The 16,080-nt window shown below is 43.8% G+C and overlaps 1 protein-coding gene across 1 annotated transcript in view; it reads left to right on the forward strand.

Moving 5' to 3' along the window:
• LOC120023951 (alpha-(1,6)-fucosyltransferase-like) overlaps positions 1 to 16,080 on the forward strand; it is a 65,123-nt gene that overhangs the window by 25,821 nt on the left and 23,222 nt on the right. The window contains exons 4-5 of the mRNA XM_038968051.1: positions 10,090 to 10,204; positions 15,760 to 15,997. Of these exons, the coding sequence (XP_038823979.1) occupies positions 10,090 to 10,204; positions 15,760 to 15,997 (353 nt within the window). The remainder of the gene's footprint in view (positions 1 to 10,089; positions 10,205 to 15,759; positions 15,998 to 16,080) is intronic.

Consider the following 16,080-nt stretch of genomic DNA (forward strand, 5'->3'; position numbering starts at 1 on the left):
GGATACCGATGAGTCACCAACCTCTTGGTTCGTCTGATTCCAGATGAGAATACTAGACAGGTATGTTATATAGCAATATATCTACACTGACTTATGGTTGGCTAGATTGACCATACTCGCCCATCTAATCCTTTGAGAACACCTCAGGAGCTAGAGTGGGTTGATTGGGAATGGGCACAATAATACAAATTACTGGAATGACAGGAAACCTACCTAGCATGTTTTGAAAAATACGGAGACTTACTAGCGCAGCAACACAGGAAGAGCACGGAGAACAGTTGTACATCTTGTGTGGGCATCATGTGTTCCTAAAGGGATACATGAATGTACATTTTATGACATCGGTTTACTAATCTAACCTGGTACCAGAGAAAGATTTAAATATTTAGCCTTAAATCACTGAGGTCGGTATAATTAGGAACATGGTACAATGGAACCAATGGAATAGTCCCAAAAGGGCAAACTATCAGGTTCCTTTTTAAATTCTTATCAAGCCTAGTCCTGGACTAAAAAGCAAGCTCAATGGATAATCTCCATGAAATTATTTTAGTCCAGGACTAGGCTTAAACCTCTTATGGCTGCAAGCCCGAGGTCGGTACACCTATGACAACATCCCCCCCCCCCCCCCCCCCCACACTGATTAGCATCGCTAGCATAGCGTCACAATTAAATAGTAGCATCTAAATATCATTAAATCACAAGTCCAAGACACCAAATGAAAGATACAGATCTTGTGAATAAAGCCACCATTTCAGATTTTTAAAATGTTTTACAGGGAAGACAAAATATGTAAATCTATTAACTAACCACGTTAGCAAAAGACACCATTTTTCTTTGTCCACCATTTTTTCTCTCCACCAGTAGCTATCACCAATTCGGCCAAATAAAGATATTGATAGCCACTAACCAAGAAAAAACCTCATCAGATGACAGTCTGATAACATATTTATTGTATAGGATAGGTTTTGTTAGAAAAATTTGCATATTTCAGGTATAAATCATAGTTTACAATTGCACCCACCATCACAACTCGACTAGAATAAATACACAGAGCAACGTGTATTACCTAATTACTAATCATAAAACATTTCTTAAAAATACACAGCTCACAGCAATGGAAAGACACAGATCTTGTGAATTCAGACAATATTTCAGATGTTCTAAGTGTTTTACAGCGAAAACACAATAAATCGTTATATTAGCATACCACATGTGCAAACGTTACCAGAGCATTGATTCTAGCCAAAGAGAGCGATAACGTAATCATCGCCAAAATATATTAATTTTTTCACTAACCTTCTCAGAATTCTTCCGATGACACTCCTGTAACATCATATTACAACATACATATAGAGTTTGTTCGAAAATGTGCATATTTAGCCACAAAAAAACGTGGTTATACAATGACAAAACTAGCAAAACTAGCCTGAAAATGTCGGGCGCCATATTTGACAGTGATCTTGTCTCATGATTAACTATTCATAAACTTGACTAAAAAAATATAAGTTGGACAGCTATCGAAAGACAAATTAGTTCTTAATGCAATCGCTGAATTACATTTCTAAAATTATCCTTACTGTGCAATACAGGGTTCGCCAAGCGAAGCTATACCAAAGAAAATGGCGGAATATGCGTTTAAAATTTTTCGACAGAACAACGATTTATCATCTTAAATATTTCTTACTATGAGGTGATCTTCCATCAGAATCTTGGGCAATGTATCCTTTCTTGGGTCTAATCTTCTTTTGGTCGAAAGATGTCCTCTTGTCCGTCGAAATGCCCACTAACGTTCGACCGGTACTGGAAACGTGCCCAAAGCTTCAAAGTGCATCACTAAGAATTGCCTCAAAATCGCACTAAACGGATATAAATTGCTATAAAACGGTTTAAATTAACTACCTTATGATGTCTTTAACACCTATAACGAGTAAAAACATGACCGGCGAAATATTACTGGCTAAACCCAAGCTTGGAAAGAGAGCAGGTCCAACGTCCATCGTGCGTCAGGCGCAGCAGGAAAAGAACGGTACATCCGGTCTTTGGCGTTTTATACAGGCCCTGATTGCGCAATCGACTCCATTCAAATTGTCACCTCTTACTGACATCTAGAGGAAGGCGTAGGCAGTGTTTGTAGCATCATAGCCTTCACAGGGACTTATGAACTGACCTGGGAGCAGGGGCCAAGATTTCTGAAATCTCACTCCATATCAGGAAAAGTGCTGTAGAATGAGTTCTGTTCCACTCAGAGACATAATTCAAAGGGCTATAGAAACTAGAGAGTGTTTTCTATCCAATAATAACAATAATATGCATATTGTACGAGCAAGAATTGAGTACGAGGCCGTTTGAAATGGGCACCTTAAACAGAGCTACTCAATACTGCCCCTGCAGCCATAAAAAGTTAATCTGTGTCTGGGACATCTCCCCTCAAGGTTTAATAAGTAGTTGATATTTGCATTAGACCAAGATCTGAATTCAGTATAATGTGGAGTCCTCTGTCTTACCTGTAGATCATGACACCTCAGAATGTCAACCAAAGCGTCAGCAGTCCTTCCAGTCTTCGATGCCATCTGTCTGTACAAGGTCATTAACTGAGGGGTGTGACGGTCAATCTCAGCATAGAAGATGTTTGGCAGGTTCTGGTTTGTAATTCGCTGGAACTCTGCATACACCTACACTTGGAATAGACAGACAACAAAGGACAGTATTTAGAAGTTATCACAAGTTTGGAATACTGTATCACAATTTAATTCAGTAGAACAAATATATTAATACTGCATTGCAATTTTACCTGCGACTCCATGCTCAGAGCAGTCCAGAGATCAAGGAACTCCTTTACAATTTGAGTGTCGGTGACTATACCCTGGCGCCGCAGGGCGAATGTGGTCTGCATCTTCCTATCGAACAGGGGTAAGTTCCTTTCCGTCTTCTGAACTTCTTGGACCATTTCCTGTCTCAGCGTTTTAAGACTCCCCGAGTCCTTTCCAAAGGGGAAGTTTGGCAGGAAGTTCACTTCAGCCCACTTACCTAGGTCTCTTTATGTTTGAGTGCGGTGGTTCATTCTCTGGATTGCTTCTCCTTCTTTTTCCTGTGTTTACGGAGACCTGACATCCTGCTCTCTTCATCTTGGTTCTGTAGTTATCCATATTGAATTTGATGCTGTTCTTCCATCGATTCCACTCAGTCTCAGATTCTGCCTCTTTTAGACAGGGGTGTTTCGAAACAAGAGCTTCAACTGACTTTAGCTAGCTAACATTAGCTCTAGCCAGCTAACCTACCTGGTGCCTAGCTAAGTAGCTAACATTAGCCCTGCCTGGCACTTGCCAGGTAACCAGATTACTAGCTTGACAGATATCCATTCGATGTTTGACAAAGCATACAGGCACAACACAGTTAAAAATCATTAATACATTTTTACCATTAAGAAAGTATCCACTGTCGTAGGGACCATCCACGATGTTGGAAAGATTTTGAAATGCCACATGCTTGCCTTTGAACATCGACGTACACTACCTGTCAAAAGTTTTAGAACACCTACTCATTCAAGAGTTTTTCTTTATTTTTACTATTTTCTACATTGTAGAATACTAAGGAAGACATCAAAACTATGAAATAACACATATAGAATCATGTAATAACCAAAAAAGTTTTAAACAAATCAGAATATATTTTACTTGAGTATAATATATATTTGAGATTCTTCAAATAGCCACCCTGTGGAAAAATGGCGCCGGAGGAGATGGCCGCCGTTTCACGGTCTCCTAACCAATTGTGCTATTATGTGTGTTTTTTTGCGATATTTGTAAATTATTTTGTACATAATGTTTCTGCAACCCATATCTTACAGCAGAAAAGAGCTTCTGGATATCAGGACAGCGATCCCTCACCTCGGATTAGACAAAGAGTTTTTCAACAACAACAATAACAACAAGCAGGACTCACAGGATATTCTCCAAACACCCCGCAGGGCAGACATCCCAGTTATTCTCCAAACACCCCGCAGGGCAGACATCCCAGTTATTCTCCAAACACCCCACAGGGCAGACATCCCAATTATTCTCCAAACACCCCGCAGGGCAGACATCCCAGTTATTCTCCAAACACCCCGCAGGGCAGACATCCCAATTATTCTCCAAACACCCCACAGGGCAGACATCCCAATTATTCTCCAAACACCCCGCAGGGCAGACATCCCAATTATTCTCCAAACACCCCGCAGGGCAGACATCCCAATTATTCTCTAAACACCCCGCAGGGCAGACATCCCAATTATTCTCCAAACACCCCGCAGGGCAGACATCCCAATTATTCTCTAAACACCCCGCAGGGCAGACATCCCAATTATTCTCCAAACACCCCGCAGGGCAGACATCCCAATTATTCTCCAAACACCCCGCAGGGCAGACATCCCAATTATTCTCCAAACACCCCGCAGGGCAGACATCCCAATTATTCTCCAAACACCCCGCAGGGCAGACATCCCAATTATTCTCCAAACACCCCGCAGGGCAGACATCCCAATTATTCGCATAAGGAAGCGACGCAGAGGAAGTAGAGCCGGATGCCTCGTCCGGATCCGCAGAAGGCGAGTAGGAAAGCTGCCGTTACCGTCAATATTACTCGCCAACGTGCAATCATTGGACAATAAACTAGACGAGGTACGATCACGAATATCCTTCCAACGGGACATCAAAAACTGTAATATCCTATGTTTCACGGAATCGTGGCTGAATGACGACATGGATATTCAGCTAGCGGGATACACGCTGCACCGGCAAGATAGAACAGCACACTCCGGTAAGACGAAGGGGGGCGGTCTGTGCATATTTGTAAACAACAGCTGGTGCACGAAATCTAAGGAAGTCTCTAGATTTTGCTCACCTGAAGTAGAGTATATTGTGATAAATTGCAGTCCACACTACTTGCCTAGAGAGTTCTCAGCACTTTTTGTGGCTGTTTATAAGGAAATAAGCAAACAGGAAACCACTCACCGAGGCGGCGCTCCTAGTGGCCGGAGACTTTAATGCAGGGAAACTTAAATCAGTTCTACCAAATCTCTATCAACATGTTAAATCTGTGTACAGTGAGTGCAAATGTAGAAGATTAGGGAGGTACGGCAATAAATAGGCCCTAGAGGCGAAATATTTACAATTAAGCATTATTACTGGATTGACAGATGTGCAGATGATGATGTGCAAGAAGAGATATTGGGGTGCGAAAGAGCAAGAGGGTAAGTAATACTATGGGGATGAGGTAGTCGGGTGTGCTATTTACAGATTGGCTGTGTACACGTACAGTGATCGGTAAGCTGCTCCGACAGCTGATGCTTAAAGTTAGAGAGGGAGATGTAAGACTCCAGCTTCAGAGATTTTTGCAATTCGTTCCAGTCATTGGCAGCAGAGAACTGAATGGAAAGGCGGCCAAAGGAGTGTTGGCTTTGGGGATGACCAGTGAAATATACCTGCTGGAGCGCGTGCTACGGGTGGGTGTTGCTATGGTGACCAGTGAGCTGAGATAAGGCGGGGCTTTACCTAAAAAAGACTTATAGATGACCTGGAGCCAGTGGGTTTGGCGAATGATATGTAGTGAGGGCCAGCCAACGAGAGCATACAGGTCGCAGTGGTGGGTAGTATATGGGGCTTTGGTGATAAAAAGAATGGCACTGTGATAGACTGCATCCAATTTGCTGAGTGTTGGGGGCTATTTTGTAAATGACATCGCCGAAGTCAAGGATCGATAGGATGGTCAGTTTTACGAGGGTATGTTTGGCGGCATGAGTGAAGGAGGCTTTGTTGCTAAATAGGAAGCCGATTCTGGATTTAATTTTGGATTGGAGATGCTTAATGTGAATTTGGAAGGAGAGTTTACAGTCTAACGAGACACCTAGGTTTTTGTAGTTGTCCACATATTCTAGGTCAGAACCGTCCAGAGTAGTGATGCTAGTCAGACGGGAGGGTGCGGGCAGCAATCGGTTGAAGAGCATGCACTTAGTTTTACTAGCATTTAAAAGCAGTTGGATGCCACGGAAGGAGTGTTGTATGGCGTTGAAGCTCGAACTCTTAATGATCGGCTATGAAAAGCCAACTGACATTTATTCCTGATTATTATTTGACCATGCTTGTCATTTATGAACATTTTGAACATCTTGGCTCTCTCTAATTCTCTCCTTCTCTCTTTCTTTCTCTCTCTCGGAGGAACTGAGCCCTAGGACCATACGTCAGGACTACCGGGCATGATGACTCCTTGCTGTCCCCAGTCCACCTGGCCTTGCTGCTGTCCCAGTTTCAACTGTTCTGCCTGCGGTTATGGAACCCCTACCTGTCCCAGACCTGCTGTTTTCAACTCTTAATTATCGGCTATGAAAAGCCAACTGACATTTATTCCTGATTATTATTTGACCATGCTTGTCATTTATGAACATTTTGAACATCTTGGCCATGTTCTGTTATAATCTCCACCCGGCACAGCCAGAAGAGGACTGGCCACCCCTCATAGCGTGGTTCCTCTCTAGGTTTCTTCCTAGGTTTTGGCCTTTCTAGGGAGTTTTTCCTAGCCACCGTGCTTCTACACCTGCATTGCTTGCTGTTTGGGGTTTTAGGCTGGGTTTCTGTACAGCACTTCGAGATATTAGCTGATGTACGAAGGGCTATATAAAATAAACTTGATTGATTGATTGGTTTGGAGGTTTGTTAGCACAGTGTCCAAGAAGGGCCAGATGTATACAGAATGGTGTCGTCTGCGTAGAGGTTGATCAGAGAATCACCAGCAGCAAGAGCGACATCATTGATATATATATAGAGAAAAGAGTCGGCCCGAGAATTGAACCCTGTGGCACCCTCATAGAGACTGACAGATGTCCAGACATCAGGCCCTCCGATTTGACACACTGAACTCTATCTGAGAAGTAGTTGGTGAACCTAGGCGAGGCACTCATTTGAGAAGCCAAGGCTATTGAGTCTGCTGATAAGAATGCGATGATTGACAGAGTCGAAAAGCCTTGGCCAGGTCGATGAATACGGCTACACAGTACTGTATTTTATTGATGGCGGTTATGATAACGTTTAGGACCTTGAGCGTGGCTGAGGTGCACCCGTGACCAGCTCGGAAACCAGATTTCATAGTGGAGAAGGTACGGTGGGATTCGAAATGGTTGGTGATCTGTTTATTAACTTGGCCTTCGATGATTTTAGAAAGGCAGGGCAGGATGGATATAGGTCTATAACAGTTTGGATCTAGAGTGTCTCCTCCTTTGAAGAGGGGGATGACCGCGGCAGCTTTTCAATCTTTGGGCATCTCAGACGATACGAAAGAGAGGTTGAACAGGCTATTATAGGATATATTTATATGCTGCGTACTTCTGAGTCCATATTTACAAAGTGTCCAACACTAAGAGTTCTGATCTAGGATCACTTTTGCTTTTCAGATCATTAAAATTAAGACAGGGGGACCATATCAAGTGACTCAAAGTAGGAATTATATTCGGTGTGTTTTTTTAAGTTAAACAGTCCATTTTTACACAATGGTATTTTTTTTTACAGTGAGTCTAAATTCTAAATTTCTGACTGAATTTATAAATCTGGACGAAATAAAGACATCCTCTCTTTTATACTGAACAAAAATATAAATGCAACATGTGAAGTGTTGGTACCATGTTTAATGAGCTGAAATAAAACATCCCAGACATTTTACATATGCACAAAAAGCATATTTATGTAAAACAAAATGTGCAGAAATGTGTTAACACCCCTGTTAGTCAGCATTTCTTCTTTGCCAAGATAATCCATCCACCTGACAGATGTGGCATATAGAGAAGCTGATTAAACAGCATGATCATTACACAGGTGCACCTTGTCCTGTGGACAATACAAGGCCACTCTAAAATGGGCAGTTTTGTCACACAACACGATGCCACAGATGTCTCGAGCTGTTGCCTGAGAAATTAATATTAATTTCTCTACCGTAAGCTGACTCCAACATCATTTTAGAGAATTTGGCAGTACGTTCAACCGGCCTCACAACTGCAGACCATGTGTATGGCGTCATGTGGGCGAGCGGTTTGCTGATGTCAACGTTGTGAACAAAGTGCCCCATGGTGGCGATGGGGTTAAGGTATGTGCAGGCATAAGCTATGTCCCCACAATGTTTCCACCAGACTGTTCCCACAACCTAAAGAAACATGCTGGGAACATTTTAAAGAACAAACTAAATGTGTTCCGGGAACATCAGGTGAATGTTTTATACCAAAATTCTATAATCATCATTACAACTGGACAGAGTTTGTGTTATGAGAAAATTTGCCGCAACCTAAGGAATGTTCTGGCAACTTTCACTTTACCAATTTTGGTTTACTGGGAAGATTACATTGTGCATGTTTATTTAAACAGTCATTTATATTCAACATCTTCTTAACTGGGATTTGTACGTACAACCTCTTGGTTCACAGCATTCCAATCTTCTTGCTACGCCACCATGTCTGTTTCAAGAACTGAGTTTACCTGTATTGCTATACTTTGCACTTGAAAGTAAATATCAGCTCTGTTAAAAGTACATCCCCAAAGCCAGGACCTCCTTTGGCCGCCTTTCCTCCCAGTTCTCTGCTGCCAGTGACTGGATCGAATTGCAAAAATCGCTGAAGCTGGAGACTTACATTTCCCTCACTAACTTTAAACATCAGCTATCTGAGCAGCTAACCGATCGCTGCAGCTGTACATAGCCCATCTGTAAATAGCCCACCCAATCTACCTACCTCATCCCCATATTGTTTTTATTTACTTTCTGCTCTTTTGCACACCAGTATCACTTCTTGCACATCATCATCTGCTCATCTATCACTCTCGTGTTAATCTGCTAAATTGTAATTACTTCGCTACTATGGCCTATTTATTGCCTTACCTCCTCACGCCATTTGCACACAGTATATAGACTTTCTTTTTTTTCTATTGTGTTATTGACTGTACGCTTGTTTATTCCATGTGTAACTCTGTTTTGTTGTTTGTGTCGTACTGCTTTGCTTTATCTTGGCCAGGTCGCAGTTGTAAATGAGAACTTGTTCTCAACTAGCCTACCTGGTTAAATAAAGGTGAAATATATATATATATATTTTTTTTTTAATTCAGGAAAAACAATTGCATTTATCATAGTGATTAAGGAGTAACATTAAAACAGAATAATATGCCCCACCAACAGTAGACAACAGAAAAACCTGAAATACTTAAATAAGTAAATCAAATCAATATGGAGAGAATAATCAAGGTGACTGATAACTGGCACAGGCATGGTACCGTAGCAGGATCCTAGGTGAGGACCTGTTGAATAATAATTACTGTATAATTGAACATGGACAATGTAATTATGTATGTCAACATGTGTCAAATATGTATGTTAAAAGTACTGTGTGTGTAACAATGTTGCACAGACTTTTTTTTAGTTAAAATGCCCAAATAATCATGTTTAGTTGAATGAAATATGAGACAAGTTGAGCAAACACATAATTTGAAATGGACTTTTGCCAACGTTTTCTCAATTTATAGCTAAGTTTGGGCAAATTTTGGGGGGATTTTGTAACACGTGTAGCCAGTTACTTAGTAATGATTAGTTGAAACAACTAGATTTGTATTTGTTATTTTTTTTATTTACAGTGCATGTTAACTCAGTGACTAGCGGAGAGTTGTAGTTATCTCACAGGGAGACTGTGATATATCCCTGGTGGGTTCTGGGTAAAGGAGTTTGACATGGCTTCATATCGAACACACACGTTGTGGTTTAAGATTAAAAATGGAAGCATGAGTAATGATTATGTCTTGCCAGAGGACACGTGTGTGTGTGCGTGTGTGTATGTGCACAAGTGTATGTGTGTGTAAGTGTGTGTGTAAGTGTGCATGGGTACTTGTGCTCAGGAGGTTTCCCACACTGAGGATGTGACTGATTTGGGTCACTGAAATTAATTGAGCCATGCTGGTTTTTAGAGATGAGAAACTGCTGTATATGTGTGTCTGTGCTATGTAGCACACTGGACTTATGGCTTTCTTTTTCGGTCTCTTTTTATGCGTCTGTGTGCCTGTGTATGTGTGCGTGCGTGTGTGTGTGCAGGTCTATCATGACAGACCTGTACTACCTCAGCCAGGCTGATGGAGTGGGAGACTGGAGAGTGAAGGAGGCCAGGGACCTGTCTAACCTGGTGCAGAGCAGGATCACCTACCTACAGGTATACACACACACAGACACAAACACAACACACACACATGCACACACACACACTCTTTCTCACACCTGCTCTTCTCTACCTAACACAAGCCAAACCTGTCAGAATCACCATAGATGAAACACATTGTGTCTAAGGGTCTGACTGCTGTCTAATGACTGTATATCATGTATCCTGGCACACACACACACCCACCATCCTCCAACCCTATCCACTTTCTGTTATCCACTCATATACCCTCCACTCCCAGTGACCCAGGAGTCTCCCCTCAGCCCTCCTCCCTTCCCCAGTTTGCATGCAGCAGGCCTGGGGTGGGGCTGTGCGGCGCTGGGGCCTGCAGCATTAATGAGCCTTGGTGTTTGATGAAGAGAGCCAGAGTGAGTGTGGCTGGGAGGAGACACCATAGCTAACAGCTGCTGTCACCACCGCTGAGGGATCACACAGCTCCAGCGGCCGCCATCACTAATTCATCACCCACACACAGTCCTCACAGGCTGGCAGACACACAAACACACACACACACTTAGGGAGCCAGGGACCCGTCTACCTCTTACACTTCTGTCAGTAACATCAATCCCAGGTCTACAAACACACACAGACACACACAGATGTGCATGACCACACATACACACTCCTGCGCACACACACACACACACACACACACACCACCCTTCCCCCACCCCCCCCCCGCACTCCCACCCCACCAACCTCAGCCCCTGCGCCCTTCGGTCCCTGGCCCGGCTGACTCCATCAACGTGTCTCTCTGTCTGTCTGTCTGTCTGTCTCACTGCGCACTCTTCAATGAGAACACAGTGGCCTTTACTTGGTGTCCCTTTGTTCAGTGTCACACAGTACCACCTTGTGACAAACACACACAGTACCTCCTCCATTTTCAGCCTTCCACTTTCACTTGTTCTTCTATAGCACATCATCAGCTCTGAACCAGCTGATTATAGGTCATATATAATATGAGTCACCCTCGCTCTCTCTATCTCTTTCTTCCTCACTCACTCACATGCACATTTTCAGTCTTCTGTATTTTAACTAGAAAATGCAGTTTTTGAAGGGCTACTTAACCTACGGGTCAGCCTTGGTATTTCACTCTCTCCATAATTACCATTGAACTTTGTCTCCTAGCACATCTGAATCGCATGAATCTGTCATTTTTAAACAACCAAAGTAGTTCAGAGTTTGTGCGCTTATGGTTGTCCGTCGTTCTGATTTAACGCCATGCTCCAAAAGAGATGGGCTCGCTGGTGTAAAACTGCCTTTCAAGTCGTTGTTGTTGAGACTCGCGACAACACACCAGATTAGTAGTATTTAAATCAAACGTAGTTTACAATAGTTCAATCAGGAAGGCTGGTGTGAATGCTTGTTTATAATCATCCAGTAAGCATAACATAATCCACTTCATTTCCAATTATACTGGCATAGTCGGATTGAATACAAATGTACACTATATATACAAAAGTATGTGGACACCCCTTCAAATTAGGCCAAACAAGCTCACAGAACGGGACCGCCAAGGGCTGAAGCGCATAACGCGTAAAAATCTGTTCTCGGTTGCAACACTCACTACCGAGTTCCAAACTACATCTGGAAGCAACGTCAGCACAAGAACTGTTCGACGGGTGCTTCATGAAATGGGTTTCCATGGCCGAGCAGCTGGACACAGGCCTAAGATCTGCTTCCAACTTTGTGGCAACAGTTTGGGGAAGGCCCGTTCCTGTTTCAGCATGACAATGCCCCCGTGCACAAAGCGATATCCAAATAGAAACAGCTTGTTGAAATCGCTGTGGAAGAACTTGATTGGCCGGTTCAAAACCCTGACCTCAACCCCATTGAACACCTTTGGGATGAATTGGAACGCTGACTGTGAGCCAGGCCCAATTGCCCAACATCAGTGCCCGACCTCACTAATGCTCTTGGGGCTGAAAGGAAGCAAGTCCCCACTGCAATGTTCCAGCGTCTAGTGGAAAGCCTTCCCAGAAGAGTGGAGGCTGTTATAGCAACAAAGGGGGGACCAACTCCATATTAATGCCCATGATTTTGGAATGAGATGTTCGATGAGCTGGTGTCCACATACTTTTGGTCATGTAGTGTATCATCAACACAGAATCTTGCCTCTTCTCCTCTTTCCTATTAGCCATCTGCGGAATCTCATTCAACCTATTTACCTTATAGCATATAAGCATGGCACAATAATACACATTCCTCACACTTGCTGTTTAACCTACCACTCCTGCAATTATCACTTACCCATGTTCTCCCACTTGCTGTTTTTCAGCAACAGTTTCGACAACCATCCTCCTCCCCACCACCAACAGCTATAATAACCTTTATGCCCGTCATTGGAACTCCTTTCCCCCAGCGGAGGTGTTTCAATGCCAAAAGCCTCGCATAGGGCTACCTGCCATCACATCATCTGAGACAAGGCCACTCACCAAACAATTTAATAAAATGTCATATTACATTCCGTCTTTGTTATTTATTCAGTAAAGCCTGTACTTGATTCAACTGTAAGTGTGATACCTACGGGGCCAATATGGAGAAGAGGAGCGATATTTACCTCAAACACACACAAACACACAAGCACACAGAGAGATTCCTCAAAGGAAATCTTCCCAGTGGCTTGTGTGTTGCTTCGTTGACATCTGCTTGTGTTGTTCAGGTTATTATTGAATGTCGGCGGTAATACATTTGGAACATGAAGGAACATTAGCTCTCCTCTAGTTTTTAAACAGACAAGCGGTGTGATAATGTTAGCACTTGCCAGACGCCTTGCCGCCATGATCACCGCCAACCAGCTTCAGCTGTGACAGCCTAATGAGCAAAACACTCGCAATGCAGAGTAAATTGCTATTTAGAAAGATGTTGGCACAAGTGGGAGCGGAGTGAGGAGAAGAAGATGGGGAACCAAAGATGGTAGATAAATTAAGATAGTTCACTCAGGCCATTTACTCTGGATCACTGCTACTCTAACTTCCGCGATGCATACAAAGCCCTCCTCTCCCGCCCTCCCTTCGGCAAATCTGACCACGACTCCATTTTGCTCCTCCCTTCCTATAGGCAGAAACTCAAACAGGATGTACCCGTGACAAGGACTATTCAACACTGGTCTGACCAATCGGAATCCACACTTCAAGATTGTTTTGATCACATGGACTGGGGCATGTTCCGGGTAGCCTCAGAGAATAATATAGATTTATACACTTATTCGGTGAGTAAGTTTATAAGGAAGTGCATAGGAGATGTTGTACCCACTGTGACTATTAAAACCTACCCTAACCAGAAACCGTGGATAGATGGTGGTATTCGCGCAAAACTGAAAGCACGAACCACCACATTTAATCATGGTAAGTTGACTAGGAATATGGTCGAATACAAACAGTGTAGTCATTCCCTTCGCAAGGCAATCAAACAAGCGAAATGTCAGTATAGAGACAAAGTGGAATCACAATTCAACGGCTCAGACACGAGACGAATATGGCAGGGTCTACAGACAATCACGGACTACAAAAAGAAAACCAGCCATGTCACGGACACCGACGTCTTGCTTCCAGACAATCTAAAACCATCTTTGCCCGCTTTGAGGATTACACCGACGCAGCCCAGTACCAAGGACTGTAGGCTCTCCTTCTCCGTGGCCAACGTGAGTAAGACATTTAAACGTGTTAAACCTCGCAAGGCTGCCGGCCCAGACAGCATCCCTAGCCGCTTTCTCAGAGCATGCGGAGACCAGCTGGCTGGTGTGTTTACGGACATATTCGATCTCTCTCTATCTCAGTATGCTGTCCCCACAGGCCGCCCCCAGGTGGTGAAGGTAGGAAACAACATCTCCACTTTTCTGATCCTCAACACTAGAGCCCCACAAGGGTGCATGCTTAGCCCGCTCCTGTACTCCCTGTTCACCCATGACTACGTGGCCATGCACGCCTCCAACTCAATCATCAAGTTTGCAGACGACACAACAGCAGTAGGCTTGATTACCAACAACGACGAGACAGCCTATAGGGAGGAGGTGAGGGCACTCAGAGTGTGGTGTCAGGAAAACAACCTCTCACTCAACGTCAACAAAACAAAGGAGATGATTGTGGACTTCAGGAAACAGCAGAGGGAGCACCCCCCTATCCACATCGATGGGTGGAAAGTTTTAAGTTCCTCGGCTTACACATCACGGACAAACTGAAATGGTCCACCCACACAGACAGTGTGGTGAAGAAAGTACAATAGGGCCTCTTCAACCTCAGGAGGCTGAAGAAATTTGGCTTGTCACCTAAAACCCTCACAAACTTTTACAGATGTATAATTGAGAGCATCCTGTCGGGCTGCATCACCGCCTGGTACGGCAACTGCTCCAACCATAACCGCAGGGGACTCCAGAGGGTGGTGCGGTCGGTACAACACATCACTGGGAGAAAACTACCTGCCCTCCAGGACACCTACAGCACCCGATATCACAGGAAAGCCAAAAAGTTCATCAAGACCAACAACCACCTCGCTGCCACCCAGAAGGCGAGGTCAGTACAGATGCATCAATGCTGGGGCCGAGAGACTGGAAAATAGCTTCTATCTCAGAAACTCAAACAGGATGTCAAACAGCCATCACTAACACAGTGAGGCTGCTGCCTACATACAGACTTGAAATCATTGGCCACTTTAATAAATGGATAACTCCTCACTTTAATAATGTTTACATATCTCGCATTACACGCATTACTCATCTCATATGTATATACTGTATTTTATACCATCTTTTGCATTTTGCCTATGCTCTGTCATTGCTCATCCATATATTTCTATGTATATATTCTTATTCCTTTCCTTTACTTAGATTTGTGTGTATTAGGTAGTTGTTGAAGAATTGTTAGATTACTTGTTAGATATTGCTGCCCTGTCGGAACTAGAAGCACAAGCATTTCGCTACACTCGCAATAGCATCTGCTAACCATGTGTATGTGACCAATAAAAATTGATTTGATTGAAAACATTTTTTAGTTCCTGTCTACTTAAGGGGGTGGCTCTCCCATAGACACCAATGCGATAGCAGCTGGGTCTGGTCTACTTAGTTTATTGACTTCCATTGAAACAGAAATAATGAGGGAGTGGGATATCTCGCTTCCTCTTCTGTCTCTGTGGGGCACGACGCAGCCCCGTATGGCATCATTTTGCCACCGCTCGTCTGATGAGGTGTAGTTGAAAACGGTGGAATGGTCTCGTGATTTACAGGTGCCATTTTGAGGGAATGCTTTTTTTCTCTCGCTCATATTTTGGGAAATCTCTTTGTTATGAGAGACAGAGAGGGGAAGAGAGTGAAAGAGAGCGAGAGATATAGGCAAATTGTGTTATCATAAGTTAGAGAACAACGCTCAGAAAGCTATTTCGGGCCCCCAAGAGGTCAAGTGGTCAAATGTATGTTCTTACACCCATATGTCTCTCTCCCCCATCCACCTCTGTCGTTTTCTTCACTCCCTCTCTCTCCGTTCCGTCTTTATCTGTCTCTCTCTCCCTCTCATCCTCCCTCTCTCTACCTCTACCTCTCCCTCCCCCCTAATCAGAATCCCCAGGACTGCAGCAAGGCACGTAAGCTGGTGTGTAACATCAACAAGGGCTGTGGCTATGGCTGTCAGCTGCACCACGTGGTCTACTGCTTCATGATCGCCTATGGCACCCAGCGCACCCTCATCCTGGAGTCCCACAACTGGCGCTACGCCACGGGTGGCTGGGAGACCGTCTTCCACCCCGTCAGCAACTCCTGTACCGACCGTACCGGGGTGTCTACAGGGCACTGGTCAGGTAGGCACGGTGCGCGCTGTCTGGTGAGCAGCCAGGTTTGGCCCGGTTCTATAGCTACGGTTGGACCATTGAGGTATCTGCAT

Source organism: Salvelinus namaycush, chromosome 29 (assembly GCF_016432855.1).
Source record: "Salvelinus namaycush isolate Seneca chromosome 29, SaNama_1.0, whole genome shotgun sequence".
NCBI classification, from domain to species: Eukaryota; Metazoa; Chordata; class Actinopteri; order Salmoniformes; family Salmonidae; genus Salvelinus; species Salvelinus namaycush.